Below are 12,723 nucleotides of genomic sequence, written 5' to 3' on the forward strand. Positions count from 1 at the left end.
GGGGGGGGTATTATAAGATTAAACACAATTAAAATTTCGTTGAATCTGTTTCCATTCAGATCAAGCTTTTCAGAAAATTGTAGTAAAGCTAAAACATTTGTTAAACTACTGCCTACCAGCCAAGAAATAGCTGTTTCAAAGGCCCTGTGCACAATTGCTGTTAAACATTGGAAGACGGCGGGCATTAGATTGGGAGTCTTGAGATATTCAAAGACACAAGTAAAGGCACTTCTAGCAGCATCCATAGCAGTGCCACCATTTAAGATTCCACCATTGCTGCTGAAGCGGATGATCTCGAGAAAAGCTACAGCAAGAAGATAAGTAGCCTTCACGCCTGCAAAAAAACAAGCGAAATTCATCCCAACTGTTACGATCGATTGGAGTGGCACAAAATGAGTATAGGAGTTAAGAAGGGATAAGGAGGCCCAAACAGGAAACTATATATCACATTATACAATTACCAATTAGTCATCAGAAAAGAAATGCAAATTTAACCGAGTCCATGACCACAAACATGAGACATGAGAACTTAAAATAAATATAGAGGACAAGGGATTGTTTGTCAACAAAGAAGCTATGAAAAAGTTGTTTGTGTGTTAGTGTAGAGATACAGAGTGGTGTATATCGTAACCAACACATAAAATTGATTAAAAATTAAAATAATCACCATAAGCAATGAAAGGTTATATTTTATGTTCACAAACCAAAAATAGCTAACTTCACGCATATGATATGAAGTTAATGCCCAAACAACTGTCATTTTAGAAATAATCATCTATCTTGATGCTTGTCAATGGTACAAGGTTATGAACAAGTTCTCTGGGAAATGCCCAAGACATGCCAAGCCATGTATATACATGTTCTAGTTCAGAGACGTCCAAGGCATAAAAAATATCATCCGATATTTACAATGCAATATTTCCAACATTAATGTGACTGACATGAAGAGGAGATATAAGTGAAGGATATGATATATGTCCAACACGAGATGCAGAACCTCTCTAAGAATGTGAAGGTGGTGATGACTCATATTTAAAAACATCATGAATATCAAGTAAATGTGATCAACCTGAAATTGTGGTCATTGCTGGAACATCAACTCTCCCTCCTAAAGCTGCAGAAAGTGCAGCTTTCTGTGCAAGAGCAGCTTTCTCATTGCCACTTCCTCGGCCACTACCGGGGTTGTGCAGAGCATTTAATTCTAACTCATCCTCAAGCCATTTCACAGAGCTCACAACCTGGGTAGAAACAGAGAGGTATTTAAAAAAACAAACAGTAAAAACTAAATTTAGTGGGATAAAAGAGAAAGCTATTGCATCAATAGAAGTCTAGATGATCTCATTAGGATTATTAGTATTATTCTTAGTGTGCCTGTTAAAGTAGTGCAAGACTACAAGTAGTTGACCTAATTATTAGTATCAAATGTAGTAGGTTAAGGAAATATGCCTATGTTGTGCTTGATGCTATACATAGTTGGTCGTTAGCTCGGATAAAAGGTGGAGATTGTGTTGGGCAGTCGGCAGCCAACATAAAATATTGTTGTATCACTATAATATGGACCAACAATGTTATAATGTTAAATCTGCTTGCATTGCTGGGGTAAGGTTATGCATATTTACCTTCCTCGTACTCCACCAAGTGGGAGCCTCGTGCATTGGGCCACTCTTTAAATTTTTGTACTTCGAAAAAAGAAAAAAGGAAAATCATGACCTAAGTTATGTTCTAGTTGTTATTTCAATATTTGCATCCTAACAATCATGACATGCTTCAAAATAAGGCCTTCATGATCTACTTAGTTCAGATCCCCATGCCAACCCATTCAACCAAAATATGCATGCATCAAACTGAATATATTGCCAAGGCAGTAAGCTAAAGTGGATATTTCTGCACTAGCATTAGACAACAAAAGATATGTGATGACATAGATGCAATCTTTTGACAATGTTACGCACAGACCTAACACAGATCAACCTTGAGCATATTTGGAACATGGAGCCTCTATTCCACGACAATAATTCTTTAATTGGATAGAAGGAAGGCACACAACGATTATTTCATTCTGAGCCTCGGTTTCACAGAAAGGAAACCTTATTCCCTCCAAGAGACGTGAGAACAGTGACTCCCAGCACGCTAGAATAAGTATTGCTTGTTTGGTTTCCTTACATCGATGATTCCATTCAGAGGAACAATAATGGTCAACTCACAATCCCACTTCAAGCAATTCCATTCTTGCTCAGATTCTCCACAGACACAAAAGTGTTAACCAAACAAGCCAAGTCATTACAAGATTGGCCATAAGCCTAGTATACCAAACTAGTCTACATTCTTCAAACCAACTTATTATTTGGAAAAAAAAGGAAAAGCAGATCCCATATAGTTAAATGGTACTGTTATCCCTCTAGACAGCAATGAATCCTGAATACACTATAATGCAATGACAACCTTACTATTGATATTGTATAAACAATAACCATACATAGAAAAAGACAATAACGAAATGTGTACACATGGGACTTCAGAATATCTTTTATGATCAACTTACTAGTGGAGGAGTTCCCTGAGCAATACGCTGAACAGCAGAAGACCACTCCATGTTCCACATATATGGTCCATTTACAGCTTGAAGGGCAGTTTTACCCATGCTTCCCACACTGTTCAGTGTACTAGAAACGGACTTTGTGGTAAGCTGAGTCTTCTGTACTGGAGGTGCTAGGCCGAAAAGAGCAACATAGAACCAAAGGTTGCGAAACAGCTTTAGAAGTGATGGCTCCACATTTAAGGTAGGATCAAAATCAGAACATATCGCAGCCACTGCAGGGAGCAGAGGGCCCAGGAAATCTGCTCCACTCCTATAGCAAATAAGCATCAGATGTGAAATCTTGAGAAAACATAATTCATCTAGGAAACGAAGCTGAAGTAAGACCTTCCCAAATTCTCAACAATATTTCATGCATTATTATATATATATTGCCATGTCGTGAGCTCGGCATAGAAAAAGGTATACCTTCCACTTTTAGACTCAGCAGCTAAACCTACATCTGAGCACAGGGAGAGCAGCCGGTGGCGATAATCTGAACGCAATTTATCACTGGTAAGGCCACTAGCTATGAGTAGAAAACCTGCAGGTAGAGTCTAGAATGTAATTGAACTAGTGAGCATCCACTTGATATTGTGTACCACCAAACAAATCAAATCTAACATGTCTTGTTGACATTTTTATATATATTACATACTTCGACACGCTCAGTAGTGGCTTCAGGTGCCTCTGTTTTGCTTTCAGCTGATCCCACACTGGAAAGTTTACTCAAGTAACTTCTAGTCATTAAAACCACTGTCTCACGGTAAGACTTCTCAAAACCTAAACTGGCCATTCGAGACACGGCATCAAGAAGCTGTATTGGTTGCAACAAAACAACGTAAGATTCATATCATAACAGCTAAATGATTGAAAGATTGTTGATCAAAAAGGAGGACCATGAAATAAAGTTACAGATCTGCATATCAATTTCATAATACATGCTCTGAAGACAAAGTTCCTTACTCGGAGTCTCAACAAACTAGGAGTTGAAGCATCACCCTCTTCTAAGCTTTCAATAAAAAGAGGTAATATTGTGTTAATCAGTTCAGCCTTGTTGACTGCGATGCTCAGTTCAGCAAACAGGTGTATAACATTAAGCTGTACATATGGAACTGGTTTCTCTTTGTTATCCTGGTGTCAACAACATCACATAGGTAACCAATGAGTTAAAGTAAAAACAAGTAAGTTATCATTAGCATGTTTAAAAGATGCCAAAAAATTTGGAGCACAAGATATGATATGATGGTGACAAAAACTGAAAAAATGCACCAACTGTGTCAGTGTACATAATTACTAATGCAATTGATAAAGTAAATAGAAAGAAAATGAATTTTCAGAAGACACGTGAACAGTGAACTCCAGAAAATATGTGGGAATGTATGAAATACCAAATCATCGTGCATACCTGAATATATAGACATAATCATTTTTACATATTAGAAATGCAAGAATGTCAAAAGGAGACAGTGTGATATTATATTTAATCTTCATTATCAGTTTTTGCTTAATGGATATGTGAACATTAGTATACGAACCTGTTCCTCGTAATCATTTCGTTCACGTATGCTTGTCGCCAACCCCATGATGTATGTTTCCACAGGAGCCCGCTCATTAGTCCAGCAGGATTCGATAACCTTACAGCTGGCCTTTGTGACACTCTCGAACATGGCCCCTTGGTTGCTACTCCATGTATCAGCCTGTTACAATGATATTTTCAAAATACAAAAGTAATTAGCAAATTTCATGAAATTGAAAGACGATTGGAATATGACTGAAAAGAAAAGTGGATGTCAACAGAAATACAAAATTGAAAAGTAACCAAACACCTGAGCACAAACGTTGAGAACAATTGGTTTTAGACGAATTAGCAAAATACGCAATGGCTGACCTCCACGGGAGATAGCAATTTGTGCTACCCCCATAAGCAAGGAACTGAAAAGTTCTTCACACATCCTCGACCTTCGCCATACAGACAGTAAGCATGCCTCTGCAGCATCTATCAATATTGCAACTGCTTCGTAAACCAATCTCTTGACAGATTTCGGATCAGAAGAATCCCGTGCTGCAATGCTCTTGATTTTCAGTCTCACCGCAGCTTTATAAACTGACAATTTGGTATTGATTCTGGCTTTCAGAAGTGACCCATGCTCATGCCAATCCCTCTTCCTTATCTGTGAGAACCAGGAACAGTTAAAACAAGCCTCACTCTAATGATTAATCTAAATTAGTTTGTTTTAACTACTTTTCACCACAACAAGTAAGCCAAAAGAATAAGATGTCAAATTGGTCCACCAGATATACAAGCACCACCAAGTTCGTCTTCCACACAAAAATTGTCACCAATTAAGTCTTGAAAATTTTAAAATATCAATGCATTAGTCCTCCTACGGACTTATTTTGTGGCACAGGCTTAATTTTACACTATGTAACGGCATTCTAATGTTTCGGTGACACTTTTCTTTGGAATATCAATTTTGATGTTTTATTCTATCCAAAATATAAACGTAAGCATGACAAGGAAAACAATGTAGCATACTTAGAAAGAAGTTTACCTTTAAAAAAGCAGACATAGATTGAATCTGCTTCTTCCCAATTAACCTAACCTGCTCCAAGAGTGCAGGTTCAATTTGTACCTTTTCCAAAATGTGAGCAATCAATTTAAAAGCTATTTCTTGTTTCTCCAACACTCCCACAGACTCTTCCTCAAACGAAGCAACTTGTTGTCCGGACGAAGTCACGCCATCATTTAAACCCAAATTCAGTGCCAATTGATCAGCATTGCTCTTCCAAATATGGCTTCCTCCATTTGACGTAGCAGCTCTCGAACTCGCAGTGCTCGTGTCGTTAGAAGCCGCACCACTGGAAGAACCAGACACATTGCTAGTTGCTTCATTCACAGGACTGCCAATGGTTTGAGACTGGTGGTTTGTGCTGAGAGGCGAGCTCTGAGATGAAGAAATGTCAATCTGTTCTTGCGGTATGCCTGGAACAGCTGTTGGGAACGCGAATTGTTCAATCAAACTCGTCACCAATTTATCAGCATCGGAAGATGAAATCGGGAGCGAGTTCTGCGAAAGCGCGATCAAAAAAGCTCTAGCTATCGGCGACTGTTGTTGTTCAGTGCCGTTGCCGCCGATCGCTGATAAGACTACCTCGCCGAAGAATGCGGCGACCTCTTCTGCAAAATCCGGCGATGATTCGGTGGCCTTGGAAATGTAACCAAGGAAATCGGTGAAAAAGGAAGAAACAGATTCAGCAGTATAAGGATGAGGCCAGAAGGATTGAGTGAAGGAAAGTGGAATAGAACGGAGGAAGTCAAGGGTGAGTGATTTAGTACGGAGATCAGCGGAATCGGAGAGCACAGGGAGAGCAGCCGGTGGCGATAATCTGAACGCAATTTATCACTGGTAAGGCCACTAGCTATGAGTAGAAAACCTGCAGGTAGAGTCTAGAATGTAATTGAACTAGTGAGCATCCACTTGATATTGTGTACCACCAAACAAATCAAATCTAACATGTCTTGTTGACATTTTTATATATATTACATACTTCGACACGCTCAGTAGTGGCTTCAGGTGCCTCTGTTTTGCTTTCAGCTGATCCCACACTGGAAAGTTTACTCAAGTAACTTCTAGTCATTAAAACCACTGTCTCACGGTAAGACTTCTCAAAACCTAAACTGGCCATTCGAGACACGGCATCAAGAAGCTGTATTGGTTGCAACAAAACAACGTAAGATTCATATCATAACAGCTAAATGATTGAAAGATTGTTGATCAAAAAGGAGGACCATGAAATAAAGTTACAGATCTGCATATCAATTTCATAATACATGCTCTGAAGACAAAGTTCCTTACTCGGAGTCTCAACAAACTAGGAGTTGAAGCATCACCCTCTTCTAAGCTTTCAATAAAAAGAGGTAATATTGTGTTAATCAGTTCAGCCTTGTTGACTGCGATGCTCAGTTCAGCAAACAGGTGTATAACATTAAGCTGTACATATGGAACTGGTTTCTCTTTGTTATCCTGGTGTCAACAACATCACATAGGTAACCAATGAGTTAAAGTAAAAACAAGTAAGTTATCATTAGCATGTTTAAAAGATGCCAAAAAATTTGGAGCACAAGATATGATATGATGGTGACAAAAACTGAAAAAATGCACCAACTGTGTCAGTGTACATAATTACTAATGCAATTGATAAAGTAAATAGAAAGAAAATGAATTTTCAGAAGACACGTGAACAGTGAACTCCAGAAAATATGTGGGAATGTATGAAATACCAAATCATCGTGCATACCTGAATATATAGACATAATCATTTTTACATATTAGAAATGCAAGAATGTCAAAAGGAGACAGTGTGATATTATATTTAATCTTCATTATCAGTTTTTGCTTAATGGATATGTGAACATTAGTATACGAACCTGTTCCTCGTAATCATTTCGTTCACGTATGCTTGTCGCCAACCCCATGATGTATGTTTCCACAGGAGCCCGCTCATTAGTCCAGCAGGATTCGATAACCTTACAGCTGGCCTTTGTGACACTCTCGAACATGGCCCCTTGGTTGCTACTCCATGTATCAGCCTGTTACAATGATATTTTCAAAATACAAAAGTAATTAGCAAATTTCATGAAATTGAAAGACGATTGGAATATGACTGAAAAGAAAAGTGGATGTCAACAGAAATACAAAATTGAAAAGTAACCAAACACCTGAGCACAAACGTTGAGAACAATTGGTTTTAGACGAATTAGCAAAATACGCAATGGCTGACCTCCACGGGAGATAGCAATTTGTGCTACCCCCATAAGCAAGGAACTGAAAAGTTCTTCACACATCCTCGACCTTCGCCATACAGACAGTAAGCATGCCTCTGCAGCATCTATCAATATTGCAACTGCTTCGTAAACCAATCTCTTGACAGATTTCGGATCAGAAGAATCCCGTGCTGCAATGCTCTTGATTTTCAGTCTCACCGCAGCTTTATAAACTGACAATTTGGTATTGATTCTGGCTTTCAGAAGTGACCCATGCTCATGCCAATCCCTCTTCCTTATCTGTGAGAACCAGGAACAGTTAAAACAAGCCTCACTCTAATGATTAATCTAAATTAGTTTGTTTTAACTACTTTTCACCACAACAAGTAAGCCAAAAGAATAAGATGTCAAATTGGTCCACCAGATATACAAGCACCACCAAGTTCGTCTTCCACACAAAAATTGTCACCAATTAAGTCTTGAAAATTTTAAAATATCAATGCATTAGTCCTCCTACGGACTTATTTTGTGGCACAGGCTTAATTTTACACTATGTAACGGCATTCTAATGTTTCGGTGACACTTTTCTTTGGAATATCAATTTTGATGTTTTATTCTATCCAAAATATAAACGTAAGCATGACAAGGAAAACAATGTAGCATACTTAGAAAGAAGTTTACCTTTAAAAAAGCAGACATAGATTGAATCTGCTTCTTCCCAATTAACCTAACCTGCTCCAAGAGTGCAGGTTCAATTTGTACCTTTTCCAAAATGTGAGCAATCAATTTAAAAGCTATTTCTTGTTTCTCCAACACTCCCACAGACTCTTCCTCAAACGAAGCAACTTGTTGTCCGGACGAAGTCACGCCATCATTTAAACCCAAATTCAGTGCCAATTGATCAGCATTGCTCTTCCAAATATGGCTTCCTCCATTTGACGTAGCAGCTCTCGAACTCGCAGTGCTCGTGTCGTTAGAAGCCGCACCACTGGAAGAACCAGACACATTGCTAGTTGCTTCATTCACAGGACTGCCAATGGTTTGAGACTGGTGGTTTGTGCTGAGAGGCGAGCTCTGAGATGAAGAAATGTCAATCTGTTCTTGCGGTATGCCTGGAACAGCTGTTGGGAACGCGAATTGTTCAATCAAACTCGTCACCAATTTATCAGCATCGGAAGATGAAATCGGGAGCGAGTTCTGCGAAAGCGCGATCAAAAAAGCTCTAGCTATCGGCGACTGTTGTTGTTCAGTGCCGTTGCCGCCGATCGCTGATAAGACTACCTCGCCGAAGAATGCGGCGACCTCTTCTGCAAAATCCGGCGATGATTCGGTGGCCTTGGAAATGTAACCAAGGAAATCGGTGAAAAAGGAAGAAACAGATTCAGCAGTATAAGGATGAGGCCAGAAGGATTGAGTGAAGGAAAGTGGAATAGAACGGAGGAAGTCAAGGGTGAGTGATTTAGTACGGAGATCAGCGGAATCGGAGGATTTGGACAAGAAGCGAGCGACGGCGAGGACGGCGTTGAGTTGAGAACGGGAAACCCTAGGAGATCCGGAGGAAAGGTTCTCCGGCGAGGGACATTTGTCGCATATCCATGATAACTTGTCGTGGAATTGCGGTGGATTCAGCGCGATTAGGTCGCATAGTTCCATCAAAGCTTCCATGGCGAATACGAAGGGCAAAACAGGGAATTCAAATTTAAACGGGAGAGGGTTGTGCTTGTGGTTGTGATAGAGAATTGCACAAGATGTGTTGCATTTCAAATTTCAAGATTCTCTCTCTCTATGCTAACATGGTGGTGGTAGTAGTAGCAGCATCGTCATGATGTTAGTTCCCTCTCATTATTACAATTTACAACATGCTCAAATGCTATGGCGTGTTTGGTTTGGAATGAATTTAGATTCTGGTTTTGGCTTTGTCTACACTACTAGGACTAGGGATTATAATAATCTAATCATTTCACATCGTGTGTCTCTGCCAATGCGCCACGGCACCCATTTTCACGCGGTTACCGCATGCTTTCCATTTTTCCTTTTTACAATAAATATTATTTCTTTTTCCTTCTCTTTTTTCTTGTAGTGTTTCTCTTAGGGATGATATGTAGGTATTATTATATGAAGTGATACATGTGTATATATATTTAATTATATATATAATAAAAAGTTAGAGAATTAATGATATTTTTAATTAAAGAGATGTAGTACACAATTAAATAAAGACAAATATAAATATGATGATTGAATGATATTGGGATAGGTTGGGTCACGCTTATCCCTCTACCTGACACTATATGTTGATTGGGTCTAAATTTTGAATCTAAATTCAGTCTTAGACTTAATAGAACCTGACTCTATTCAAACCTTATTGTGATCGAGCCATATCAGGTGAACATGTATAAGGTTAGTCTTGCACCCTGGTTTTACATATATTCAATTTTACATCCTCAAGATTAAAATAGAAGTTGTCTTTCACATTATTTATATTTTCTACCACATCTACTATTTTGGTTCACTTTTCCAAGCTTTTTCACATGTATTAAGATATGTCATGTATGCATTATATTTATTTCAATTATATGATTATATTTTGCTTACCTTTTCTTAATGTTTATATCTATATATTGTGGTCATATTTTTCCTTCTCGCTTACATTTTATTCAATGAAATGATGAAGTGAGTTATATTGTTGTGTGCATCTAATTGTTTATTTTCCATTTATGTCTCCCACTTTTAATTGTTATAGTCATTCTCATCCCAAACTAAAATATCATATTTATTGTTATTGTCATATATTATATGGATTGAATTAGTAAATTTTGCTTCTACTATTTGGTGTGCTATTAATAGCTTAATATGGATGGGATTCAGTTCTCCATCTTGCTAATTTGGTAGTGACCTTAAATATTTGGGAAGATGAGATCATTTCTTGAATGTAATAACATTCTGATCTAGAAAAACTCAAGTTGGGATGTTGGTGGAGCAGGTGCATAGGCTTTGTTTAGATGTATAAGTGTGAATTGAAGCATAACAATGGTTGAAGTTGAAGCTTGATCATATATAGGAAAATGTGTTTAATACATTGTGTGAGTGCTATACTGATATATTATTATTTTCATATACTTTGTCACTTTTATTGCTGCAATATTGCTTGGTTTAATTTGGTTCATAAAAATAGATTATTTTCTCTATTTTGGTAAACTTGGTTTAAAATTATGTTTTGATAATTAAGCTATAACATAGTTTTGTTCAAATAATGGTCTCATAGTAATGTTATGCATGCATCCCTTTTTGTAAACAATGGTTGATGAAGGCTGCATTTAAGAAGGAATATTAAGGTTGCATAGCCTTCTAATTTCATTGCATATTGAGGTTGTTGCCCTGTGTGTGGTTAGTGTTTGGTGCATTGATTCAACAGTTATTGAATATACACTTTTTAAGTCATTTAGTTATTTTTTAGTTTTCCAATAAAAATGTGTTTTCAATATTAGGAAAAAAAATAGGAATGTGGGTTTATAGAGACTAGTGTATATAATAATATGAGCATACAAATGAAATTAATATAACCTTCCTTTTTGAGTAGCAATTCATTTAATCCATCTCGTGCTGATGGTATACTTAATATTGCAAAAAGTAGAAACTATGGTGAAACACATCCGAAATATAATGCTGACACTACTTGTAAAATTAAGATGTTAATAAATGAGTCATGTTTTCTTCTTAATTACCCTTTAGGATGGTAAATCCTCTTTTCTGCTTTCTATTGCTTTCAAAGTGTAATCAACTTCCTACATATAGTAATTGATTTATCCTTTAGATTTTTTATTTTCTTGTAAGTATAAAATAAAATAAAAAAACAAGAATGATCAATGCCGGGTCAAAATACCGTTTCTTATTTGAATAAAAAAGAAACAAATTAACAAGGTCAAGGTTGTTATTCACATAGTAATAAACTACAAACTGCTACGAACACTGAAAATCTGTTCGTTTAAGAATGGGTATTTGTTCACCCTATTATATTGGTAAGGAAGAAATGTTCTGGAATTGAAAAAACAAAATACTTAAACTAAGCTAGTTGAATAAAACCCAACCTAAAGCATAATATAAAAGACAATAACTAATAAAGTTGAAAAGAGCAATAAATTAAAGGGGTTCAAGTCTCACTGTTTTGTGTCACTCAACAATGTATAAAGAAACATGATTAATGATAATACATGAAGTGACACAAAACTAGCAATATAACCAACTATCAATCAAAAGGGGCATCAGGGAAAAGTTGTTTGCAGAGTGCAATATAAGTGCTGTAGAGAACACGATCCTTGGCACCAGTACGATGATTCTTGTTATGCTTACAAAAATACTTCAATTCATCAATTGAACAGAGTCCTATCCATTGACCCAACAACAAGAATAACCAATTAATGGCTTTCTTATTTTTTGGAATAATGATAGGCTTCACACAATTTTGTTGTCCACAAAGGTTGCAATTTTGAAGTGTTGGATTCATCCATACATTAGGAGCTCTATCATGCATCTCATCTTTTTTCTCCATAATAAATCCCATAACTTCATAAAACTTTTCATTCACATTAAACTCAAGCGTGAACTTTTCATCACATCTCTTGCATTGAACATTCCCCATTATAGTATGTATGTCATTATTACTGAGGTAGTTGAGGCTGTGGATCGTGGCGCGGCGGTCTGTGGCCCATGGGAATGGTGGAGCGATGAACTCACTTTTACCCTCGCCGGGACCTTGAGTTGGGTTGCGACGACGGCGCGACTTAGCGGGAGGAGGAGGAGGAGGAGGATCAACGGGTTGTTGGGTCACTGGAGATGGTGGAGGAGGAGGAGGATCAACAGGTTCAGAGGGTGGTTCTGGTGGAGGCGATGAGTTTAAATCAAACAATGGTTCTTGAATAATATCACGCTTCTCTTCCAATGAGGAACTGGTTTTGGCTTTCACTGAGTGTTCTCTTCCATCATCATTATCTGAATGTTTTCTCTTCTTCTCCTCGTTTGATTCTCGTTCTCCTCTATCCATTGAATTGAATGAGAAAGGGGCAATATTTTCTGGTAAAAATAGAGAGAGGGGGGGAGATATATATATAGGGAGAGAAGAAAGTGAGTGAGAGATTCATTCCTATAAAGAAGGAAAGAGAGGAGAAAAGATAGGAGAAAAGATTAGGATCTATCAGAGTCAATATTTTGAATTGGAGACGCCAAGTATAATGTCCATTCAAATTCTTTTGATTGTCTCAACTCTCAACGTTTTTTATCTCCTTTGCTTGCAAATCGCATGATTAGTTTTTTCCCGCTACTATTTTTCATCTTCCTTTTACCATAATTCATCCTCTATTTCAATTCTCACCATCATCTTATT

The 12,723-nt window shown here is 37.5% G+C and overlaps 2 protein-coding genes across 2 annotated transcripts in view; both read right to left on the bottom strand.

The window, feature by feature from the left end:
- Positions 1-9,260, bottom strand: part of LOC109328058 (phosphatidylinositol 4-kinase alpha 1-like) — a 20,627-nt gene extending 11,367 nt beyond the window's left edge. The window contains exons 1-10 of the mRNA XM_019561305.1: positions 8,392-9,260; positions 5,131-5,479; positions 4,405-4,749; positions 4,114-4,275; positions 3,542-3,709; positions 3,234-3,392; positions 3,005-3,132; positions 2,543-2,849; positions 1,070-1,238; positions 117-334 (exon numbers count right to left, since the gene is read on the bottom strand). Coding sequence (XP_019416850.1) covers positions 117-334; positions 1,070-1,238; positions 2,543-2,849; positions 3,005-3,132; positions 3,234-3,392; positions 3,542-3,709; positions 4,114-4,275; positions 4,405-4,749; positions 5,131-5,479; positions 8,392-9,008 — 2,622 coding nt within the window. The 5' untranslated portion in view covers positions 9,009-9,260. The remainder of the gene's footprint in view (positions 1-116; positions 335-1,069; positions 1,239-2,542; positions 2,850-3,004; positions 3,133-3,233; positions 3,393-3,541; positions 3,710-4,113; positions 4,276-4,404; positions 4,750-5,130; positions 5,480-8,391) is intronic.
- On the bottom strand, positions 11,590-12,384 carry LOC109327774 (formin-like protein 20). The gene has a single exon (XM_019560924.1). It carries the CDS (start codon positions 12,382-12,384, stop codon positions 11,590-11,592), a length of 795 nt encoding a protein of 264 aa, XP_019416469.1.

Source organism: Lupinus angustifolius, chromosome LG15, assembly GCF_001865875.1.
Source record: "Lupinus angustifolius cultivar Tanjil chromosome LG15, LupAngTanjil_v1.0, whole genome shotgun sequence".
Lineage (NCBI taxonomy): Eukaryota > Viridiplantae > Streptophyta > Magnoliopsida > Fabales > Fabaceae > Lupinus > Lupinus angustifolius.

Excerpts from the sequence above, each read along its gene's own strand:
- LOC109327774 (XM_019560924.1), bottom strand. The coding sequence starts at position 12,384 with ATGGATAGAGGAGAACGAGAATCAAACGAGGAGAAGAAGAGAAAACAT.